Below are 24,537 nucleotides of genomic sequence, written 5' to 3'. Positions count from 1 at the left end.
ATGGTAAGCTAAAATTTTGGGTGAAAGTAACTACAACCTTCCATAACTATTTCATCATATTATTCAAGTAAGCATCATTTTTCTCTTCATGTCTTCCACCCTATTTCTCTAATAATGTCGCTTCTAGTCTGTTACACCCCGTACTTTCATGTTGGAATTCGTCTTAAGTGAATCAGTTTAAGTTGAAAAGTTTAAGGACCTTTAAAGATAAGGATGAGTTAAAACATGTGTTAAGGAAGAATCGTGAGGGTTGGAGGCTAAACGAATCAAAGATGTTATAACCCATACATTCGGGGTAAAACTAGAAGTTCTTAATATGCTAAAGAGGTCATGTTTTAAGGTACTTGAATTATATAATATTTTTATATTGAGTTTTGAATTAAAACAAGTTGTAAAACAAAAGTCAGCAAAAGTTATTGCAAGTTACGTTCATAATTTTACTAAAATTTGATCTAATGTCACTGAGATTTTCTCCCAATATACTTGGAGTTACGGGGTAATCCACCCATCAAATTGAAGCTTTATGAGTCTAGTTTATAATTCGTTAAACTATTTGTCAGTGCAACATCGAAACAGAGAGATAATCATATTTTTGCAAGACTTCGCAGACTGCATTGGTGACAAGTAGGCGTGTCACCTACTTGCTTAAATGAAAGTACCAAATAAGTCCCCGAAAAGAGGCTAGTTGGGGTAGGACAAAGGGCCCTTTTAAGGATAATTTCTTTAATTTATTCCACTCATTTTAGAGCATAAAATCAGAGAATAAACCCCTACAAACTTCTCCCAAAAATTCCACACAAAACCCTAAGTGATTTTCTCTTGTTTTGAACTAGGTTGAGGAACACCTAAGAGTTGAAGAACCAAGTCAAGAGATGAGCTCTTAGCCAAATACGGTAAGTATACTTCCCACTTTCATCCCTTTTTCTGTTGGAAAGTTAGAGAAATTCGTTCCATAATAGTAAGAACTCACGGGACGGTGATCGGAAGCAGTGAGTTCGAGTTATTCAATTTGTAGTGGATAGTTTTGCACTGTTTTGTGAGATGTTTCTTGTTGTTGTTGGGATATCTCTTTTGCTACCATTTTTATGGAGTTTGGGAGGAGAAAGGGTGTGGATAAAAACCACATAGTTGCAGGGTGGTGGGCTGGTCGTTTGTCATTATATTTTCAGGTTGTTTGACACTACTATGATTGTCATTTTGTGTATGAAGTGATTCGGGTGTGTCGGGATGTTTTGTGATATTTTGTGATGGATATAAGGTTGGAAAATGATGTATATATGTTATTATTATTTTGTTTTCTTGTTGCTGTTGATGTTATCTCGAATTGGGAGGAAGTAAAGGTTATAGAAGAGATGCTGCCCGTTTTAATATAAAATAATCTTTTCATTCGTTGTACGATAGTTGTATCTTTCATGGCTTAACGATGTCATTATTATCATTGCTGTATATTAAGGTGCGACGAGACGAGTTCAACATGGTTATTGGACAGATTGTGATAAGGTATGTAAAGGCTATCCCTTCTTTCATTGGCATGAATCCATAATAAGAGGGAATTAGATGAATTGTATAAGAAAAACGCATATCGTAGAGTTCATGTCTCTATAGGTGTTTCATCTTCCCGTATGTTCTTATCATATTTTAGTGAGTGGGATTCCGATCTACTTAATGTTGTTCCATGATGTTAGAAAGAGATAGAGAGTTATCCATGTACCTTCGCAAGTTCTACTACATACATGACATACAGCATCATATACATATATCTTTTGTTGCCTGGCCACCTGGCCAGTGAGAGATATTATTTACTGGCCATTTGGTCAGTGAGATATACTATTTATTGGCCTTACGGTCAGTGAGAGTTTTCTGTTGTCTTGCCACTTAGTCAGTGAGAGATATTATTGCTTGGCAACTTGGTCGGTAAGAGTTTATTATTGCCTAGCCACTTGGTCAGTGAGAGATACACCGAGCCGTATATGTGGATGGCTAGGTATGATATCACTATATTACATTGTGTTGAGTCAGAATAGGTGAGTATGTATCAGAGCATTCTTTGGCTTTCCGATTACTATCTACTTCAGTTCAGTTTCAGCTTTCAGTTATTCTATTGCCTTTCATACTCGATACATTATTTCATACTAATGTCCCTTTTGCTGGAGGCGCTGCATGTCATGCCTATAGGTTCTGATAGACAGCTGGATAGACCTTCCCAGTAGACAGCATCAGCTTTATTGGTAAGCTCCACTCCCCCGGAGTTACCAGGTCTAGACTTTGTAGTCCACTTTGTGTATACAAACTTGATAAGTAGGTCGGTGCCCTGTTTTGACCATGATACAGTTCTATTATCTTTAGAGGCTTGTAGATGCGTCATGTATGTATGTATGTTAGTATAACATCCTTGTCGGCCCTTGTATATGCTCATTTTGGTATTGATGTTGTACACGTTTATGGCGGCCTTCTCGGCGTGCATAGTTGTGTATTTGACCTTTTGGGTATGTTTACTCTTCAGATAAGATAGCCATTATTTTAAGATGATTTAGAATATGGCCTCATCGGCCTTGGTTGGTATTGTCTATTTGCAGGTAGGCCTTGTCAGCCTAAGTTGAAGGTTACCCCTAGAGTTACAGTTACAGAGTGGTACGCTCGGGGTCATATATTACACTGGGTGCCGGCCACGCCTCCCCTGGTTTGGGGCATGACAAACTTGGTATCGCAGTAGGTCTATACTAGGGAGTCTACAATCCGTGTCTAGTAGAGTCATGTTTATAAATGTGCTGTGCACCACATTATATAAACAGGAAGCTACAAGGCATTTAAGAGTCTGTTACCCTTGTTTAAAATCTAAATCATGCTATAGAGCTGAGTCATAAGAGTTTGAGGCAGGACTTATGTTTGCTGATGCTATATAGATGCTTACAACTAGAAAGATTACAACTAGCCAGAGGGCTAATACAGTATCAAGTAAGGGCATTAGCAGAGAGAGAGAGTTCTTGACGACATGGCCGTGTTTGAGACCCTATCAGATCGTGTATACCATATGTGCAAATTTTATTCTTAAGAACCTAAGCCCCATATATACCAGGCCATGGGAGTATCAGAAGGTAAAAGAAGCAAGGTAAAGAAGGTTACGAAGTACCAAGTTAGTGAAGATCAATAGTATTTACAATTAAGGCAGAGAATATAAGCATTCTGAGTTTAATTTCAATAGTAATAGTGGTATATACAATTGGCCACACCCATCTCAATTATTCCTTATGGGAGCTGATAGATATAGTTTAAGAGAATGACGGGGTATCGGTGTAAGGCCCCGTGAAAATGTTCCTAAAAACCGGGTTCTGTGATGCCGGGGCAGGTGAGGAGGTTAATAATAGTAGAAATTCGCGGTTCGGATTTTTCAGATTGAACAGTGCGCTGGGGAGTTGAAGGAAAATATTTGGCAGAAATAGGCGTTTCTGCGATCGCATAATCACTCTGCGGGCCGTAGAATGGTCGTAGAGTGAAGCAGTTTTTCTGGGTCATTTTGATGTCATTTTTGCGGCCCATTATGCGACCGCATAACCATTTTCGCGGGCCACACTCTTGTCACACAATCAACCTTGGAGTTTTACGGAGGGAGGTTCTGCGGTGCATTATGCCACCGTAGAACAGGTCTGCGGGCCGCATACTGACCGCAGACCTAGTCAGTTTCTTTCCAGTTTTGGCACCAAATTTTTGCGGCCGATATGCGGACCGCATATCCATTCTACGGTTGCATATGCGACCGCATACCCTATTTCGAAGCTTCATTTTTGGGTTTTTATAACCCGACCCTATCGTTAATTAGACGTTTTGTCCCATTTTTGAGCTAAAATCTGGCATTTTGAGAGTGAGAGAGTGATCCTCAACAAATTGTCCTTCAATTCTTGCTCGAATCTTTGAAGATTAACAAGAAAAACTCACTAAGTCTTCATCCTAGAGGTAAGATTCTACACCCTAACCCTTAATTTCGAATTTTGTCTAAGAATGGGATAATTAGAAAGACAATTCTTGGGTGTGGGGGTTATTATCTCACATGCATGTGTTATCAAAGAATGTGGGAAGGCTGTGAACTAAAAATGGTAGAGAATAGGTTGGGGAATGATGGAATCTTCTACAAAAGGGCCTTAAAACATTGATGCACACCTAGTATTTGATAATATACTGATGTTTGAATGTGAAAAGGGGAAACTGGAATTATGAAATACGACCAAGTGCCAAGAATGACTTTCCGATTGAGGCTGCTCGTGACAATGAAATGAAAAGATGTGAAAGAAGTATGAAGTGAGATGATTGATTGAAAAGGTAATGTCCCGGGTGAGATGGCCTAGCCGATCGGGCCGTGATCGGACACCATGCCGCACACATGGTGGTAACTGTGCTGGAAATTATAATGAAATTGTGGTTATGGTTGATGTCTCAAATGAGACGACCTAGACGATCGGGTCGAGATCGGACTCCGTGTAAGAATACGGAGGTATTGTGAATTATGGTATATCGGCTTTAAAGATCACCCAACCTAATAACATGGAAATTGACTTGAAAACTTATGTGATCCTTGACTTGATGTTTTAGTATTATTTGAAGCTCTTATTGAATTCTTGATTGTCCCCCCTTGTATTATTATTTATTCTATTGAGATGGTGTTTAGTTTTACATACTAGTACTATTCGACAGTATTAACGTCCCTTTTGCCGGGGCGCTGCATCTTTAAATGGATGCAGGTGGTTCCATAGCAGGTATTGATCAGTGATAGCAGTACACCTTCCTCCTAGCAGACTTGGTGAGCCCCACCTCATTCCGGGGTCATGTATCTTTTGTAATAAGATAATAGACAAAAACATTAGCAGGAGAATAAGAAAAGAGTAAATGAAGCATTATGAGTACGATGTGATAAATGGGAGATAATGGTAAATCAAAATATGATAGGATGATAGAATCTATAGTCAAGTGAACAAAAAGACAAGAGAAGAAAGGCCTTGAGACTATAAAAGAGTATAAGCCATAAAGTCATATACTCATTTCGAGAAATGAGTTGGTGACTCCAACGTGATTACCAGAAGGCTAAGTTAGACCCTTAGAGTAATAAAAATCAATATGAGCTAGTAAACAAGATAAACCAAACATGAATTAGGGATCGAAAGATTCAATAATAGCCGACCTCGTGAAAATTTCAGACACCGCATTCTGACAATAATAGAATCGACAACAAAAGAATAACCTTTAAAGTTCATTAAGGAAGACGCTTCCCTTTAGCATGCACTGTGATCAGAGTTAAGCTTAAGGGACTAAGTGTGCCAGTTACACTAGGTGTCACCCTCGGGCGTACAAGAATTAGTTATCTCTGGTACAGAAGAGTTACCATAAGGCGAGTAAGGGTCATTAAAAATGTGGAAAGACGCCAAAGATGAAAAGGTAAAACATCTATAGGAAACATTTTAGAGCATTAAATGTTAGTACTCCCCTAAAGGGGGGAATACAATGTGAAATGGTGTTAAGTCGGAGTTAAGTGGTTCAGGTAAATATAGAATAGTAAAGGAAGAATACAGTAAAAAGGCAAAAGGAATGATATTGCATTTATTCAGATCCTATAGATATGTCATGACTCTAGAACGTTATGTAAACACGAAGCTAGGAAGAGTCAGTAAGGGTTCAAAACAAGGATGTTAATTGATAAATAAGTGTGAATGGACACTTGATACATAAAGAGCCAGTGCGAGAGGTAAGTTAAGATAAAAGACATAACCTAAGAGAGGTTACAAAAAATATAGATATGAGAGTGGACCGACGAGTAGTTAGTAATTGATTCAGGAGGAGCCTAGTTATGTCTAGACAAGAGGTCATAGATAAATCAGTAGATCATGCAAAATAAATGTAGCGAACCCCGACATAGGAAATTTAGTCTTGCAGATACGAGATCGTAATCCTCAAGAAATATTCACATAGGAGTTAGGGTAGTTAAAGGTACCGTATAAGTGTTATGGATATAAAAGAGAGTGCCACTAGAGAGACAATCTAAATTTGAGTTCAAAAGTAACTGTACCATCACAAGAGCGCGGAGGTAAGTAACTAAGGAAAATTATAGGTGAGTAACAACATCGAAAATTTCATCGGGTATACAATGTAATAAACCAGCAACTTTACAAGATCCAGAGGGTCTCCCCTAGGTACTACAATGAAAGAGTAGCTAAGGAAATAAGGAATAAGGCTTCAACCTAAGCATAACAACCTAAATTCGATATTATAGAAGAATGATTATTTGATCTATGACCCAGAGTTAGTTACGTTATGAACACACTTAAGATTTCAGAGTATTATCCATGCAGCATATATGTTGACATTCTTACAGTTATAGGAGACTCCCGTATATTGTTAAAAGAAAGAATGGAGTCCGCGTCACAAACAAAAGCTTGAATTGTTAGAAGATTATAACATGGATGTTCCATAGAGTCCAAGAAAGGTTAATGTAATAGCTAATACCTTGAGTCGTAGACTGGAAGACAACTTAAGCCTACTTAAAGAATGAGAGGCAAGAGGAAGCTCGAGAGTAACATCAGCTAAGTAAATCACGAGTCCGATTATTTCACCCAGATGATTATAGAAATCTTGGCTCAGAACATTGCAGAATCACTCTTAATTGCAGAAGTACAAGAGAGATAGTATAACAACCATATTCTATAACAGCTCTATGAAAAAAGTAGTTAGAAGAGTAACAAGCTGATAACCAAGCTTAAGAAAAGTAAAGCGAGAATTATGAGAGCCAAGGTGCAGATTGTATTTAGTTATAAGCCTTAGAATAAAAACTATATGATGGCCAAGGTCGTAGAATAAAAATTCCTAAAGTATGAATGTATGGAAAGTTATAGACGACTGGGTATTCCTAAAGATGCCGCCTATGAAATGCGTCATGGGATCTGGTAAAAAGGTTAAGATTAGCCCGAGATATATGGGGACTTACAGAGTCATTTGATGAATAGGCAGAGTAGCTTATGAGCTTGAATTGCCTCCGGAGTTAGATTCAGTCCATTATCCATGCTATAGAAGTGAATTGGAGACCCTTCTCAGATTGTCCTAGTAGATGACATTCAGATTACAGAAGAGTCTCCAAGTAATTTCATGTTGAAATGCGTCTTAAGTGAATCAATATAAGCCGGAGAGTTTAAGTACCTTTACAAATATCATGATGAGTTAAAACATGTGTTAAGGAAGTATTGTGAGAGTTGGAGGATAAACGAATCAAAGATGTTATAACCTGTACTTTTGGGGTAAAACTAAGAGTGCTTAATATGATAAGGAGGTCGTGTTTTAAGTTACTTGAATCATATAATATTCATATTTTACATTTTGAAGTCAAACAAGTTGCAAAATAAAAGTCGGCAAACGTTATTGCATGTTACGTTCATAATTTTACTGAAATTTAGGTCTAATGTCACCGAGCTTTTCTCCCAATATACTTAGAGTAACGAGGTGATTCACTCACAAAATTAAAGCTCTATGAGTCTAGTTTACAATGCATTAAAATAGTTTGTCAATGAGACGTCGGAGTAGAGAGATACTCTCAATTTCGCAAGATTGCGCAGACTGCATAGGTGACAAGTAGGGGTGTCACCTAGTTGCTTGAATGAAAGGACCAAATAAGTCCCCAAAAAGGGGATAGTTGGGTCAGACAAAGGGACCTTTTAATGGCTGATTTCCTTCATTTATTCCAATCATTTAGAGCCTAAAAATAGAGAATAAACCCCTGCAAACTTCTTCCAAAAATTTAACACAAAACCCTAAGTGATTTTCTCTTCTTTTCAACTAGTTGGAGGAAAACCTAAGAGTTGAATAACCAAGTTAGGAGCTGAGATCTTCACCTAATAAGGTGAGTATACTACCCTCTTTCATCCCTTTTTCTGCTGGAGAGGTAGAGAAATTCGTTCCATAATAGTAAGAACTCATTGGACGGTGATCGGAAGCCGTGAGTTCAAGTTGTTCAACTATTTTCGACTATCTTGTGGGATGTTTTGTGTTTTTGTTGGGTTGTCTCTTTTGCTACTATTTTTATGTAGTTTGGGAGGATAAATTTTATGTATAAATACTACATAATGGCATGGTGGTGGGCTGATCATTCGTCATTACATTTTCAAGTTGTTTGACACTAGTATGGTTTTCGTTTTGTCTATGAAGTAATTAGGGTGTGTTGGGATGTTTTGTGATATTTTGTGATGGAGATAAGGTTGGAAAATGATGTATATATGTTGTTATTATTTTTGTTCTTGTTGTTGTTGATATTATCTCGAATTGGGAGAAAGTAAAGGTTATAGGGGATATATTGTCTGTTTTAATATAAAATAAGTTTGTCGTTCACTGTATGATAGTTTTATATTTCGTGGCTTAACGATAGCATTATTATAGTTATTGTAGATTAAGGTGTGACGAGATGAGTTCAATGTGGTTATTGGACAGATTGTGATAAGGTATGTAAAGTATATCCCTTCTTTCATTGGCATGGATCCATAATAAGAGGGAATTAGACGAATTGTATAAAAGAAACACATATCGTAGAGTTCTTGTCTCTATAGGTGTTTCATCTTCTCGTGTGTTCTCATCATATCTTAGTGAGAGGGATTCCTATCTGCTCCATATTGTTCCATGATGTTAGAAAGAGATAGAGAGTTACACATGTACCTTCACACATTCTACTACATACATGATATACAACATCATATACATTTATTTTCTGTTACCTGGCCACTTGGTAAGTGAGAGATATTATTTCCTGGCCACTTGGTCAGTGAGATATACTATTGCCTGGCCTTAAAGTCAGTGAGAGTTTTCTATTGTCTTGCCACTTGGTCAGTGAGAGATATTATTTCCTGGCCACTTGGTCGGTGATATCTTTTTCTTGTCTGGCCACTTAGTCAGTGAGAGTTTATATTTTCCTAGCCACTTGGTCAATGAGAGTTTATGTTTACCTGGCCACTTGGTCAGTGAGAGCTTATATTTGCCTGGCCTTATGGTCAGTGAGAGTTTACTGTTGCCTGACCACTTTATCAGTGAGAGATACACCGAACCCTATATGTGGCCGGCTAGATATGATGGCATTATATTACATTGTGTTGAGTCGAAACAGATGAGTATGTATCAGAGAATTCTTTGGTTTTTTGATTACTATGTACTTTAGTTCAATTTCAGTTTTTAGTTATTCTATAGCCTTACATGCTCGGTACATTATTTCGTACTGACGTCCCTTTTGTCGGGGGCAGTGCTTGTCATGCATGCAGGTTTTGATAGACAGTCGGATAGACCTTCCTAGTAGACATAGCCAAACATCACCTCGATTGGTAAGCGCCACTCCCCCGGAGTTACTAGGTCTAGACTTTGGAGTCCATTTTGTGTATAAAGACTTGATAGGTAGCTCGGGGCCCTGTTCCGACCATGATACGCTTTTGTTATCTTTAGAGTCTTGTAGAAGAGTCATGTACGTCTATATGTCTGTATAGAAGCCTTGCCGACCCTTGTATATGCTCATTTTTGTATTGTTGTTGTAGACATTTATGGCAGCCTCGTCAGCCTACTGTTATGTATATGAGCTTTTGGGTATGTTTACCCTTCAGATGAGATGTCCATTATTTTCAGATGATTTAGAATATGGCCTAGCCGTCCTTGATTGATATTGTCTGTTTGCAGGTAGGCCTTGTCGTCCTAAGTTGAAGGTTATCTCTAGAGTTACAGTTATAGAGTGGTATGCTGGGGGTCAAGTATGTCATCTGGTGCCAGCTACGCCTCCCTAGTTTGAGGCGTGGCATAGTCTTCCCTTTATTTCACAACAAATAGATCGCCACCAAGAGATTCATGGGGGATATTTATTCTTACAATGCAATAAAGCGAAGAGGATGAATTCCACATCACAATATTTTTTGTATACATATTTATTTCTTTTTTTCACCTTGTTGCCTCACTTTCATCTAGCTCACACATCACAATTTTCACATCTCTTCCCCCAAACTTATGCGTTTAGCTTAAGTTGCAACTTCAAGTACTTGAGAAGGTTGGGGTATCAAACAAGGATAAAAACAAACAGAAAAGGGCTTGTAATATAGTTGCCAAAAGGTTAAAAGGGTTTTACTAGGGACCATGTATAAGGGTAGGCACCTACAAAGCTCAAACAATCCAAAGAAAGCCTAACATTATTTTTCAAACCAAGTGCAACCTACGATTTTGCCTTGAAACACACTTAGGACAAGTTCTACACCACAAAAGAAGCAAAAGAACTCACAAACATCCTCACTACTCATGGCACATCCAAAGCTCAAGTAAAATATGTATTCAAGGTCCAATTGAAACAAATGAACTCAAAAAGTCATATACAACTTAAAAGACTATTTAATGATTCAAAGAGACAAAAATAGAACCTAAAGTCGGAACAAAGATTATCACTTCAATCAATTTTCATTCAAACCACCAACAATTCATATGCCAAAGTATAAATATGTTGGTACTAAACAAGCCACACATTAGTTTAGGGATAAAAAGATCACTCCCAATAACCAGATTATTCACTACTAGTTACTTAGCCCAACACGATCACGGAACATTAGACGCGGTTGTGACAATCTGAAAAGTTTTGTTCTTTGCAAACACGACACTCTGTAGAACCAGCAGTTTTCTGAAAAATTCTAGCAGCTGCAGGAATTTACTGCACTTTTGCAGTGGTTTCAGTCCTTGCATGTTTTTGGACCTCACGTCACATCATTTCTACTTTTTACCAATTTTGCACTCCAACGCCTTCCTTAACCTAACCAAAACAATTTTAAAGCATGTGAAACTTGGTGGATTAGTGAACAAAGAAAAAAGAGAAACCTATCTACAAAGTAAAAAAAGAAGAAAACTTTAACTAAAACTCAAAGAAGTATGGGTTGCCTCCCATAAAGCCCACATTTAGTGTCGTGGCACGACAACTACCAACTTCACAGCTTTTCTCGCCCTTTGGGACTTTTGAGCATGTAACTTGGATTCAAGCTTGTTACAATGAGTGGCAAGGGTGGTATGTAGATGATCAAGACAAACATAAAGTTCTTCATTTTGTACTTTTGGCATTCATGTGAGGAATATCATTTTGCCGTCTTGTGCCTTCAAATTTGCAATTGGCACGTATTTTCACATCCTCTTCTTCCTCCGACTAGAGTCAATTTTAATCATATTTTAGATGATGCCAGTTGAATCTAATTCCATTTATTTTTCGGCATTACGAACGAGCATGGAGTCGATTGACGGATATTCAATTCTTTATTCCTCAAAATGAAGCTCACTTTCTTCCTCGAAGTTGGACTTTACTTGACCTCTTTCCACACTCTCAAGTTGGTGAGCATTATTATGAGCCTCAACCAATGAATTCATTTGATCTTCCAAGGTGTGAATAGTCACATCATTCCAATTTAGTGGTTGCTTCAATTTCTTGAGCGCCAAGGTTCGCTTCTCTATATTTTCAAGAATGGCCTCCAACATGAGCATTATCCTCTCATTTTGAGCGTTTGAGAGTTTTTCTAGGTTTTGTTCAAGTGCCCAAGAAGGATTTTCATTTTCAAGTGCCAAGCCATTTTGGAGACTGTTTTCCAAGTACTCTTCCGAGAATTTTTTCTTTTCGTTTCCTCCTTCAAGTAGGCATTCCATCTTAAGCTTGAACTCTCTATTTGGACAATGCTCAACTTCTTTACTTACAAATCCCTATAATTGTCACCACCAATAGTAAAATTGTCATAGTAGGGGTTCCAGAAAGGGAAGGACAAGTAGGCATAATTAGACCCATAGCTATTTTGACAACTACACCTGTCACATATACCCCACTCATAGGTTTGAGATTGTGCACACAATCCGCTCCTAGGAGAATTTAAATAATTTTGCTTTGAGTGTGGTCTTCTAGAATAAGCACAAGGGTCATCAAAGTATGAACAACTACTATCCAACCAATTTTCCATATGTGATGCCATTAGAAAACTAAGAAAATAAAAAAATAAAAACAAAAATAGCCACCCTAATATCCACAAGTTTGGATCAAAGCAAGTAAGCTTACTTCCCAAATAACCTAAATGAGCCAAATTATTCCCAGGTAACGGCGCCAAAATTGATAATGTCCAAATCCACTCCTCAAAGAGAAAGTGTACATGGTCGCATGCAATATAATTTACCTAACTATGAGTCGGGTTCGAATTCCACTATGGATCATATGAAGGCGATTAGGCAAGTAAGAGAATTATCACTTTTTATGCCAAGCCAAACACTAATGAGGGTTTAGAGAAAATATTATGACTAATGAGGAAATATGAAGTAACCTAGAAAGCAAGTAAAATGATAATGACCAAAAGAATGGATACAAGGGAAATCACTCTCAAGTAATGATCCAATGTATTTCACGATTTTACAAATATGAGTGAGTTTATGTTAATTATCCCCGGATAACAATTCATTAGCCTCTTTCAAAGATTAACAAGATTACCTAATTGAATATCCCTAAATCAATTAGGAGAATTAAGTATACCTTAATGTGGTTACAAGTAGTTCAATCATATCCCTAGGGTGAATATATAAGATGAGGGTTAACACCTCAAATTCTTGTTAATTAATCTTTTTCAACCGCGAGTTTGCCTTTTACAAGATTTAAACCAAAGTAAATGGGTGAGTCCTAGGGTTAGTTGATCCCTTTGAAAATATTATGGAACAAGAATAATTAAAGAAATAATTAACTCACTTTATTAAAGATATTAATTGTTCAATACATAAGCATAACAAGAGTTTTAATCTAAACTATAAAAATAAATATTCCCATACACAAGTTTCAAGTAGTGGAATAAAATGCTATGCACTTAGATATTCAAAACATGACAAGAAATTGAAGAAATGAGTAAAAGAGAGAAATTTCTCACTCAAGGTCTTCAATTCTTCAATCCCCAAGTGTGATGTAAGAACCATAGCTCCAAGACTTGTGCTTTTGGCCAAAGATGTCTTCAAAAATAAGCTGGGTCAAGTATTAATTGGTTTGGGAGCCAAAATGTGAAATGTCAATTCTGTCCAGATTCTGCCTAGTTATTATGCTACACGATCGCGAACAGATGCACTATGATTGTGATGAACAACTTCTGAAATGCAATGCGATCCCAAATTAAACCTCGTATTCGTAGAGAGCACTTGACCAGGTTACCAATCCATTCTTCTTCGCATTCACGATCAGAAGAACCGCGATTGCAATTCACAACTTTCTAAAGCATCGCACTTGCCTACAAAGCTCCGCGTTCACGAAAGACACTTGACCAACCTTTGACCAGACCTTCCTTTACCGCGTTCGTATCCTGACCCTCATGTTCGCGGAGGAAAATTTGTTGGAAGTTCACAATCACTTCAAGACATTCCACGATCGTGAAGAGCAATAAATTTGTAGCTTATCAATTTTTCCATTTAAACTTGTTTTCTTCCATATCTTCTTTAAATCATATAATACTTGAAATATGCCAATAAACCTCAACAAACGCCTTAGTTTCTTAACAAAATCATACCAAAGTCTAAGTACGAAGAATTGATAAGTCGTTAAAACACCAACCTATCTGTCAGCCAATGGCTGCTACCCAATGCGAGAACGATAGAGAATCTCGGCTGCCAACTCTGCTAAAGGCAGCCCACTAGAGATATTTTCTGTCCACAGAATAGTTTCATCTAGTATACCAAGATCTCAAGACTGAATCTCCTAAATATCCAACTTGACTAGAACCAAGTCATCCTTAAATCCCTTTAACTCATCACCAGGAACACTCTTCTTGAGTTGAATGACTCGCCGATCAATACCATCTACCCTTGTCTCCATTTTCCTCATGTAAGGCCTCAACTTATCAAATTGATGCATGAATAGACCTAATGGACCTTTGAATGGTAAGGTCTATGAACTGAGAAAGGTCTATCACTAGCTTGGACAATCTCTTATCAATGTGATCCGCCTTGTATGCAAGCCTGACGAAATTGTACATAGTGGGAGTAATCTCGGGCATACTCGTGGAATTCTCGGTAGTGGGAGTGCCAGGGGCAGCTGATCAAGAAGGAGTTGCTTATGAATCAAGCAAAGCATATGTGGATGGGCCTTTGATATGATGTCCGTAGTGGAATCAGGCATATGTTTACCTTGACATGCAGTGTCTATAAATATTATATCTGTCAAGGGACCACTGGCCGAATGAGTCAGCTTTTGCTTATTCAATATAGGGTTATCCTCATCCTTGCTCTTGGTGATATTAGTGACTTGTATTGCATCACGATAGTAGTCCTCTCGAGGATTCCGAGGTACATCAGCTAACTCACACAATCTACTGATGAAGCAAGGGAATGGTAGAGAAGTGCCTGACTGTTGTGCTTGCTTTTTGAGTTCCTGAGCAATAAGGTTCCTTACATTGATAGGCTGGTCATACATGATTGATGAAATCAGGACGACTTTCTCTATGGGAATGGTGTTGTCACTCTTGGTTGGGAGAAGCCGACCAATAATGAAACTCCACCAAAACTTTGTTGCAATAGTGAGGTCCTACTTGAAGATAGTTGTGGCTTGGTTGGTAACCCATTGCGGTGGACCACGAGCAATCATGGAAGACAATCACGAACACTGCCGAAGCCTTATTTTCTAGCTTGTTATCATACTCGCCTATCTACTCAGGCCCCTTATTACCTTTCTCGAAGTAGAATTGGTTGATGGCATCGTTGGTTATATTGACCTCAACCCCACGAACCCGAACACTATCAAGGGTCGACTGTAACCCCTTGGACCCTTTCCTTATAGATTCAAGTATGGAACCATAGGATGCAAATAACTCCTAAATAATGGTTAGATTGTACTTTCCTGGAAGTTGTGAAAAATACTCCTAACCCCGATCTTGGAGGTAGGAAAGGATCGCTAGATGATCCTCTAAATTATTGAGGATCAACTATTTCTCCTCAGTGATGTTTATTCTTGGTTTCCCTTTGTCGTTGAGCCTCTACCCTGCCATATACTTTTCTCTCGAGCCATAAACTACCAATCACATGCTTTGCTCAGCCTTGTTTTTCCTTCTCAATTCAGCCGCCCAATTGACGTCTGAGTTGTGAGATTCACTATGTTGGTTGGCCTCAAAATCACTAGAGTCACTCTATTGAGTCTGAGATGCAGCTGCAACATTTCCCTCCTCTTCAGACTGGGAGGCTACTGCTTGAGTATCCCTTTGTTGCCTCACTGTGAGGGTGATGAGTGGTGAAAAATCCCCATCCTCTTTAGATTGGGAGGCTTCATCCACAAGTTTCCTCCTGGAAGGAGATAGTTCCTTACACGAGCTCCCTGTATCTCTACCCCTGTCGGGTTACTTTGCTGCCCTTGGGTTTGGAGTATATTTTGGTGGCATCCTATACAAAGCATGTAGTTAGTAACCCAAAAAAGATCTTTTTTTTTGTTTTTCATAGGCAAAATAAGTAAAAGAACCAAAGAAATGCAAAATAAAAGCTAAAAAGAAGTTAGGAAAAAGTCTGGAAAATTTCCAAATTACAGTCGTATGTGGGGCATGCAAACCATATCTCGAATATGCGGAGTGCATATTCCGGATACAGAGTGCATATGCCCAAATATGGACCATATCTGGAATTACACAAAGTTCCAGGTCTTAGGATCTCAACATATGATGAAAATGCAAACCAAATGTCTAATATGTGATCTGTATCCTCATTGCATGTTGAGAATCTGAGACTTCATCATATTTCAACTCTATGACGTTTAGACAGACGGTGGACATGCGGACCGCATGTTCAAGATGCCCTCCGTATGTCACATGGCATATGGAAAATCTGATACCTCAATTTATACAAGTCTCAGGATCTCAACATACGGGCGAGATGCGGACCGCATGTGCAACATGCGTTCTGTATCTCTCTCTGCATGCTGAGAAATAAAAACTTCATCTTTTAACAATAATGGTAACCCGCCAGACGGTGGACATACAGATCTATATCTATTATACATTTCGTATGTCTAGGCGCATATGCCCAGGAGAAACTTTAAAATTTTGCAAATCTTAGGGCTCAACACATGGTGAAACTACGGACTGCATATCCATTATGTGTTCCGTATGTTCACCCGTATGTGACCCAAAAAAATTCCCATTTTCACAAGGCATATACGAGGGAAGAATGGCATATACGAGCCACATATGCATTATACGCTCCACATGTGTCATCTTCCCCAGTCCACTTTCGAACAAGTTTTCAGTTAAGCCCATAATTTCATCACCTACCTAAAACAAACTCATACCTACATCCCTAATTCAACAGTAAGCAAACAAGGAAAAAATAGGTTGATGCCATATTCACATAATGCAACAAAATTATTGAAGAGCCGAGTACCAAAACGAGTACATGATTGTTGATGTACAGTGTAATTAGAAGAATGAGATCGAGAGTAGGTGGTGCGTGAGTCTTTTTCTTGAAACTTCCGTGTTCATATGTGAGAGAGAATGAATGATATATCTGTTAAACTTGATGGAGGGAATTTATTTTGGGTAGTTTCAGAGAATCTCAATACATGTGTTGTGCAATTTCTGGAATGGGGCGGAATGGGAATGGATTCTAGGTTTTTATACGTTTTCAAGGATGCGGTTGAGCTACGGCCGCATGATGGGATATACAGACCAATATGCGGCCACTTACCTGGGTTTCCATGAGCTGATGTGGCATGTTAAGATTCCAGCATAAGGTGTCTTGTATAATCGAGATGTGGCATGCATATTCACCGTATGTCCATCCTTACTCTCCTGCTCTCATGACTTCATCTTGTCTTCAACAGACAGTTCACATGCGAATCATAGGTAGGATATACGAGCCGTATGTTGGTCCGCATGTGAACTACTGAAACCTTGCAATTCCTTAACTCCCATGTCCTCATCATACGGTTCACATGCGGCTCACATGTCAGATATGCATATCGTTTTCCGTTCCGCATGTGAACCACCTATGTCATCTGAAAGTTCCAACTCTCTGATCTTCAATATATGGTTCACATGTGGGCTGCATGTCAGATATACACTCGATAAATTGTTCCGCATGTGATCCTCTACCCTTAAATTACCAATATCAACTCCACTCCTCTTGTACTAGATTTTTTCTTGAATTTTTAGATGCATAAAACATAAATAAATATTTAAACAGTAAGAGAAGGAAAATTCAAAATACAAAATGTAAACATGGATTGCCTCCCAAGAAGTTGATTTAACGTTGCGGCACGATGGTTCTACCTTTTCACTATGTGGCAGCCATGGAGGTTGGTGGGGGCAGTCTTTCAGTTGGAACTTCTCTACAAGTTATCCTTCATCACCAGTCCCAAAATAGTGCTTCATCCTTTGGCCATTTACCTTGAAAGTTCGAGTCCCATCTTCGAACTCCAATTGTCACGATAAAAAATCCCACCAAATGGTTGTGATGTCACCTAACACGTCGACTAGGCAAACCAATCTCACAGCAACCGAATAAATAACCGCATTGAAGTAATATAATAAGTCTAATAGGGATTTATAGAATAAATAGGTCTAGAATGGTTTTCCAAGTATACGCAAGTATACGTGGCCGTCAAGTAATAAAGTGACTCGAAAGTCGGATGTCGAACCCATAGAGACTTAGATCCATCGTTAACTAAGCAAACTAAAATCAGTTAATTGTCCAAGATAATCAAGGGTGATGTTTTTCTATTAATCTACTATTGCAAAAATTAAACAAGTAACAACTAATTTATCAAGAATGCAAATGTGTATGATGAGATTTTAATTCAAAGGAGATGAAAATTCCAGGGTTGTGGTTGGTTTATCAATCCTATTAAGTTCAATAATCACACTTGTTAATCCAGATTATCTATGGTTGCTAATTAACCAGATCATTTATATGAATAGCATGTTCCCACAATACTACTCGCCTGTCCACAATATATCAATCATATATTCCTATGGTATTAAGTCTATCATGAACGAATATAATACGGTATTTAACTAAGCAAGACCGTTAGGTATATTCCTATCCTAACCGCAAAAAATTTCCCCGAGCCACGAGATCAAAAACAAGCTCTCTTTAATTCTACTTTAATCTAAACACGGCTTTCCCAAGTATAGCATAGATAGTATGGTGAATTTGTAGCTACAACAATTCACAAGTTAAAACTTAGAATTAAAGAAATAACCACAAGATGATAATCCGAATCAACAAAGATGTACTTAATAAACGTTAATAATCATGTCAACCACAACCCTAGAAACTAGAGTGCTTAGCCACTCATGTTCGTAGTAACAACTTTCCAAGTATTTTACATAAACAAATTACAATGAAAAGATGAAGGACTGAAGAACTCAATGATTTTCTCCTCCAAAGAATGTTCCCAATGTCTCTTCTCCTTCCAAAAGAGTCTCCTTAGGTCTAAGGTATGTCTAAAGTCCTCCAAATAATGTTTTTACATGTATTTATACCAAGTAGGGTTGGGCCAAGACGAAATCTCCCTTTCCTAGCCGGAATAGGAAAACTTGCAAACTTAATGCTTTCCATGCGTCGCACTGTGCGTCGCCCAGTGCGTTGCACTAATGCTTTTTCCTGTTAGACCACAAAAAACCCAGTCTCTGAACTTTGGAGATTTCTGACAAAACTTTGCACTAATGTGTCGCACAGTGCCTCGCACTAGTGCATTTCTTTAGCAATTCCTTCTTCCTTAAATTTTGACGTCTAGAATTGTTCCTCGACCCCCAAACACGATCCCGGCTTAATCCCTTGGGCTTTTACTCAGACTTCAAAGCTCCAAATAGCTCGAATTCGTTCCATAACATCTACATAGCTCAGAATTACTCCTACAAGACATAAAATACGCAATTAGTGCAAAACACTAGCGATTAAAGCTCAAACACTATAAAAGTGCAGAAAATTAGAGTGCGATAAGCGACTAAAATACGCAATTATAGCCTGCCATCAACACCTCACACTTAAACCATTGCTCGTCCTCGAGCGATCAAACTACACTTTATATAGTCACAACCTTTTTAAACAATCCTCCTAACTCATTACACCAAGAATATTTAAAATAGACTAGGCACAATAGTGTAACATCATCACCTCAAGATTTGACTCACAAGCACCATGCATTTTTCACAACCCGCTCACTTACTCTAATGTAGAGGTCAAGCATTACCTTTTCTTTATGAATCAAGTACCCTCACACAACAAAAGAGGGTAGTTCCACACTCAATAAAATTTAAGAACAATTAGGAACTCAAGATAGAAAAAATTCTCTCACTCTCAGAAAAAACATTCATATGCCACAAAAGATGCACCCTAGGCTTGCCCGTAGTGTACTGCTCAACTAATCGAGCTCATTTAGTCTAAGATCAAGTAGGACTTTAATTGGTTGTAATGTAGGCTACAGGTCGGGTAGGATACGTTTGGATATAAGAGTGACTACACCTCCCTAAGCACTTTAATACATACACTTTAACATTTAAAACCCCACATTTATGTCAAACCATAACTCCACCTTCACATCAATGTATATTAACTCCATACTTCTTTAAGCACAATTACAACAAGAGTCACCACTATCAAGGAATATATTTCACAACAATACAACTATTTTTTTCTTTCTTTCTTTTTCAATTCAAGTGGCTCTTACTTTTTCAAAATAGTGCACCTTTCTCCTTATTTCATTAGTTCCACTCAAAAGCCAAACCAACCACCCCACACTTTAACTTTTACAAAGTTCATTACAATTCAAGTGCTCATGAGAGGTGAAAAGGTTAAAATAGATGGTTAATTTAAACAAATGGGTAGGGCTTGTAATGTGATTGCCAAAGAAATAGGATTATAGGCTCGAAGGGTTAACTACAATATATAATAATTAGGCGGGTAAAATATATAATTGGTTCAACAAAGAAACGCCTATATCACTTCCAAGACTGAACAAAACTACTATTTTGCTTTGCAAACACACGGGCAAGTTCTAGACATCTAATGCAATGCACAGAATAACACAAAAACATCACACACACATGGCACATAACTCACTCAGGATTGGACTCATCAAGACACTCTAGTCAAAGCAGTTGAGCAAAGTTAAGATCATACGATTTAAGGTACTTACACAAGAGTCAAAAACTGAGCCTAAGTGTCACAACCAAAGTACTCACTATTCTCAAGGCATAACAAAGTTAAGATATATTACTTCAATTCAATTCATAGCACAATGGCTCCTACTCCTAAAAAAAATAAAACTAACTACACCCGGTTCAAAAAAAAACCCTTGGAAAAGAATCGCGACACAAAGAAAAACCAAGGGGGAATTATTACACTACCTACAAAGAAAATCTTTTTGTCTTTTTTCTTTAGACTTAAATCCCTCAAGAAAACTGTCTAGGAGATCCATCATCGGGAAAAGTCCAATTTTCTACTTTTGTTTTTCGATTTTTCTTAGGAGCTACAAAAATACTACACAACTACGAAAACAAAAATAAGAAGTTAATATTTTTCTAACATACTACTACTAATTATCTAGAGAAATTCTTCCACCCTACACTTAAAGGAGTGCAGTGTCCCCAATGCACAAATAAAGCAAAACAATAACGAGGGTGGACAAGAAACTCCCTAAAAGGCCAAAGGCCGAAGCAATAGCGGCTCACGGGATACTCTGACTTCCCCCAGGCATGGTCCTTTGTGTGGGCACCCCACACTTAGTTTTCACCATCTAGCTCGCTTTTGCACTCTTCCAATGGCTTTGCTTCCTATTCTTATAATCCTACAAAACAAAAACAAACACTACAACAATAATAAGATAAAAATAGAAATAAAAGAAAGCAGTAAAGCTAGGTTGCCTCCCAACAAGCGCCTGATTTAACGTCGTGGCACGACATAAAATATCATCTAATCATTGGCAAGTAACACCTTCAACTTCTGACAATCAAAGTCACCTCCATAATAGTGCTTTACTCTTTGTCCATTTACTAAGAACGTTCTCTCGCCACCTAAGACGCGCAACTCAATTGCACCATGTGAAGTGACTCTCACTACCTCATACGGGCCCGACCATCTCGATTTGAGCTTCCACGGAAGGAGTCTCAACCTCAAATTGAACAAGAGAACCAATTGGCGCGGTTCGAACTCGCTATGGTGGATATGCTTATCATGCCAACGCTTGGTATTTTCTTTATATAACTTGGCACTCTCATACGCATGCAAGCGAAACTCATCAAGCTCGTTCAATTGCATCAACCGCTTTCTACCCGCTAATTCTGCATCAAAGTTCAGCATCTTTATCGCCCAATAGACCTTGTGCTCAAGTTCCACCGGTAAATGGCATGCTTTCCCATAAACCAGCTTGTAAGGGGAGGTTCCGATTGGAGTTTTTTAGGCGGTCCGGTATGCCCATAGAGCATCATCAAGCTTTGCAGCCCAATCTTTCCTACTTGCACTAACCGTCTTCTCCATAATCTGCTTTATCTCTCTATTTGAGACTTCAACTTGTCGACTTGTCTGAGGATGGTAAGCGGTTGCAACCTTATGTTTGACCCCGTATTTCGCTAAGACATTGTCCAATAGCTTGTTACAGAAATGGGTGCCCCCATTACTTATCATCACTCTCGGAGTGCCGAACCTTGTAAAGATATGCTTTTTCACAAAGTTTACCACAACCTTGGCATCATTGGTAGGAAGAGCGATGGCCTCCACCTACTTCGACACATAGTCAACGGCCACCAAAATGTACTTACAACCACTGGACGAGGGAAACGGACCCATAAAATCAATTCCCCACACATCAAAAAGTTTAACCTCCATAATACCGTGCAATGGCATCTTATGCCTTTTCGTGATTGTTCCTGTTCTCTGATACCTATCACACCTCCACACGAACACATGGGCGTCTTTAAACACCCTAGGCCAATAAAAACCCGATTGCAACACCTTAGTTGCCGTTTTGTCACCCGCATAATGACCACACTAAGGCGACGCATGACCATCATGTAAGTTAGTATTTATTTTAGATTCAGGCACATATCTTCTCATTAACTGATCGGTACAAGATTTGAACAGAAATGGCGCATCCCACACATATGATCTCACCTCTCGCAAGAACTTCTTTTTAGCATAAGGTTCAAGATCAGGCGGCATTTCTCCACTGGCCAGATAGTTTACAAAATTTGCATACCATGGAACCTCCTCAACAGTAACAACCAACAATTGCTCATCCGGGAAGGTTTCCTTAATGACATCTCCCTCAGCTACATGATTCCGAGTTTCTAACCTAGATAAGTGATCAACCACTTGATTCTCTGTTCCTTTACGGTATCGGATCTCCAAGTCAAATTCCTACAAGAGTAAAACCCAACGGATTAGCCTTGGTTTAGCATCTTTCATTTCGAACAAATACCCGATAGTTGCATGGTCTGTGTAGACGATGACTTTGGTGCCAACCAAATAGGCCCAAAATTTATCGACCGCCCACACTATAGCAAGCAACTCCTTTTCTGTCACAGTATAATTTATTTGAGTAGGAGTGAGAGTCTTGCTTGCGTAGTAAATGGAGTGAAATATTTTGCTCCTTCTCTGGCCCAATACAGCCCCAATTGCACCATCACTAGCGTCACACATCAGCTCAAATGGCTCGTTCCAGTCAGGAGCCACTATGATTGGTGTGCACTCACTAACTTCTTTTTCAGCTCCTCGAATGCTTTCAGACAAGCATCGTCAAACTTTAACGACACATCCTTCTCTAACAACCTACACAAAGGAGAGGAAATTTTGGAGAAATTCTTTATAAATCGGCGATAAAAACTTGCATGTCCCAGAAAACTCCTAACTCCTTACACTGAAATTGGTGGTGGCAACTTTTCAATTGCTTCCACCTTAGCCTTGTCAACTTCCAGTCCATCTTTGGACACCTTGTGTCCTAGCACTATACCTTCACGTACCATAAAATGGCATTTTTCCCAATTCAGTACCAGATTAGTCTCCTCACATCTATCAAGCACTTTAGCAAGATTGGTCAAGCATTCATCAAAAGAAGAACCAAACACAGAAAAATCATCCATAAAGACTTCCACAAATTGTTCCACCATATCGGTGGAAATAGCCATCATACACCTTTGAAAAGTTGCAGGTGCATTACACAACCCGAATGGCATTCTCTTAAATGCATAAGTTCCATAAGGGCATGTAAAAGTGGTCTTTTCTTGATCTTCCTGGGCAATAGCAATCTGATTATACCCCGAATAGCCGTCAAGGAAATAATAGTATTCATGTCTGGCTAACCTGTCAAGCATTTGATCAATGAAGGGGAGAGGGAAGTGATCTTTTCGTGTAGCATTATTCAACTTCCTATAATCTATGAATATTCGCTAACCAGTCACAGTCCTAGTTGGGATTAGTTCATTTTGTTCATTCACTACAATAGTCATACCCCCCTTCTAGGTACACATTGAACATGGCTTACTCACTTACTATCGGAGATAGGAAACACTATACCTGCGTCGAGCCACTTAATCACTTCTTTTCTTACCACCTCTTTCATGATTGGATTTAGGCGGCGTTGATGTTCCATGCTAGGCTTGTGTCCCTCCTCCATGAGTGTTTTGTGCATGCCGAATGCATGGCTAATACCCTTTATGTCAGACATTGTCCAACCAATGGCATGCTTGTGCTCCCTCAGCACCTTTAAGAGCTTTTCTTCGTGCAATTTAGACAAATGAGAAGAAACAATCACAGGTAAAGTGTTAGAACTTCCCAAATATGCATAATGAAGATGAGATAGTAAGGGTTTAAGTTCCAGTTTTGGGGCCTCCTCAACTGAGGGTTTAGGGGGCAGGCCGATTGGCCTATCTAGAGGCTCAAATTGGGATCTTTCTCTTATGTATTCGCAACATGCATCCAGAATTTGCAACATCTCCTCAACCTCTTCTTCACGTTCCAAGTGATTGAACAACATCAATGCCTTTTCTAGTGCATCTTCTTTAAACGCACTTGGCTCTATGGCTGGTTCATTTATCTCCACCACAAAAATCATGGCCAGGTCCTCGTAATGACGAGGCAACTGAATGGCTCGATATACATTGAAGACTACTTCTTCATTGTCCACCCTCAGGATCATCTTACCTTCTCGGACTTTGATAATTCATCTCCAATGGCCAAGAAAGGTCATCCCAAGATGATAGGAACTAACTCATCAGCCTCGTAGTCCAGGTTGATAAAATCTACAGGGAAAATAAACTTCCCAATCTGCAGCAAGACGTCCTCAACTACCCCCTCAGGATAAACATAAAATCTATCAGCTAACTGTAGCATCACCGTGGTGGGTCTCGGAGCTCCTACGCCCAATTGTTGGAATACTGACAACGGCATCAGATTGATACTTGCACCCAAATCACACAAGGCTCTACCCACATCTATTTCACCAATCCTCACGGGTATGGTAAAACTACCCGGATCCTTAAGCTTTTGTGGAAGCTTATGTTGAATCCTTGAAGTGCACTCCTCAGTAAG

General features: G+C 38.8%; 1 protein-coding gene across 1 annotated transcript; it reads right to left on the bottom strand.

Annotated features, from left to right (window-relative positions):
• Positions 1–21,408: 21,408 nt before the first annotated feature.
• Positions 21,409–24,145, bottom strand: LOC142167260 (uncharacterized). The gene is made up of 6 exons (XM_075227422.1): positions 23,659–24,145; positions 23,311–23,383; positions 22,867–23,142; positions 22,704–22,779; positions 22,123–22,368; positions 21,409–21,729 (listed from the first exon to the last, which is right to left on the bottom strand). Exons 1-6 carry the CDS (start codon positions 24,143–24,145, stop codon positions 21,409–21,411), a joined length of 1,479 nt encoding a protein of 492 aa, XP_075083523.1.
• Positions 24,146–24,537: the final 392 nt, after the last annotated feature.

This window comes from Nicotiana tabacum, chromosome 12, assembly GCF_000715075.1.
Source record: "Nicotiana tabacum cultivar K326 chromosome 12, ASM71507v2, whole genome shotgun sequence".
Classification (NCBI taxonomy): Eukaryota; Viridiplantae; Streptophyta; class Magnoliopsida; order Solanales; family Solanaceae; genus Nicotiana; species Nicotiana tabacum.
This window is presented reverse-complemented; position numbering and strand designations above follow the sequence as displayed.

Coding starts and splice junctions, on each gene's coding strand:
- LOC142167260 (XM_075227422.1), bottom strand. CDS start 24,145: ATGATCCTGAGGGTGGACAATGAAGAAGTAGTCTTCAATGTATATCGA. Junction 23,384..23,658: donor GACAATGTCTGACATAAAGG/GTATTAGCCATG, acceptor GAATATTCATAG/ATTATAGGAAGTTGAATAAT. Junction 22,369..22,703: donor AGGAGCTGAAAAAGAAGTTA/GTGAGTGCACAC, acceptor TTACTCTTGTAG/GAATTTGACTTGGAGATCCG.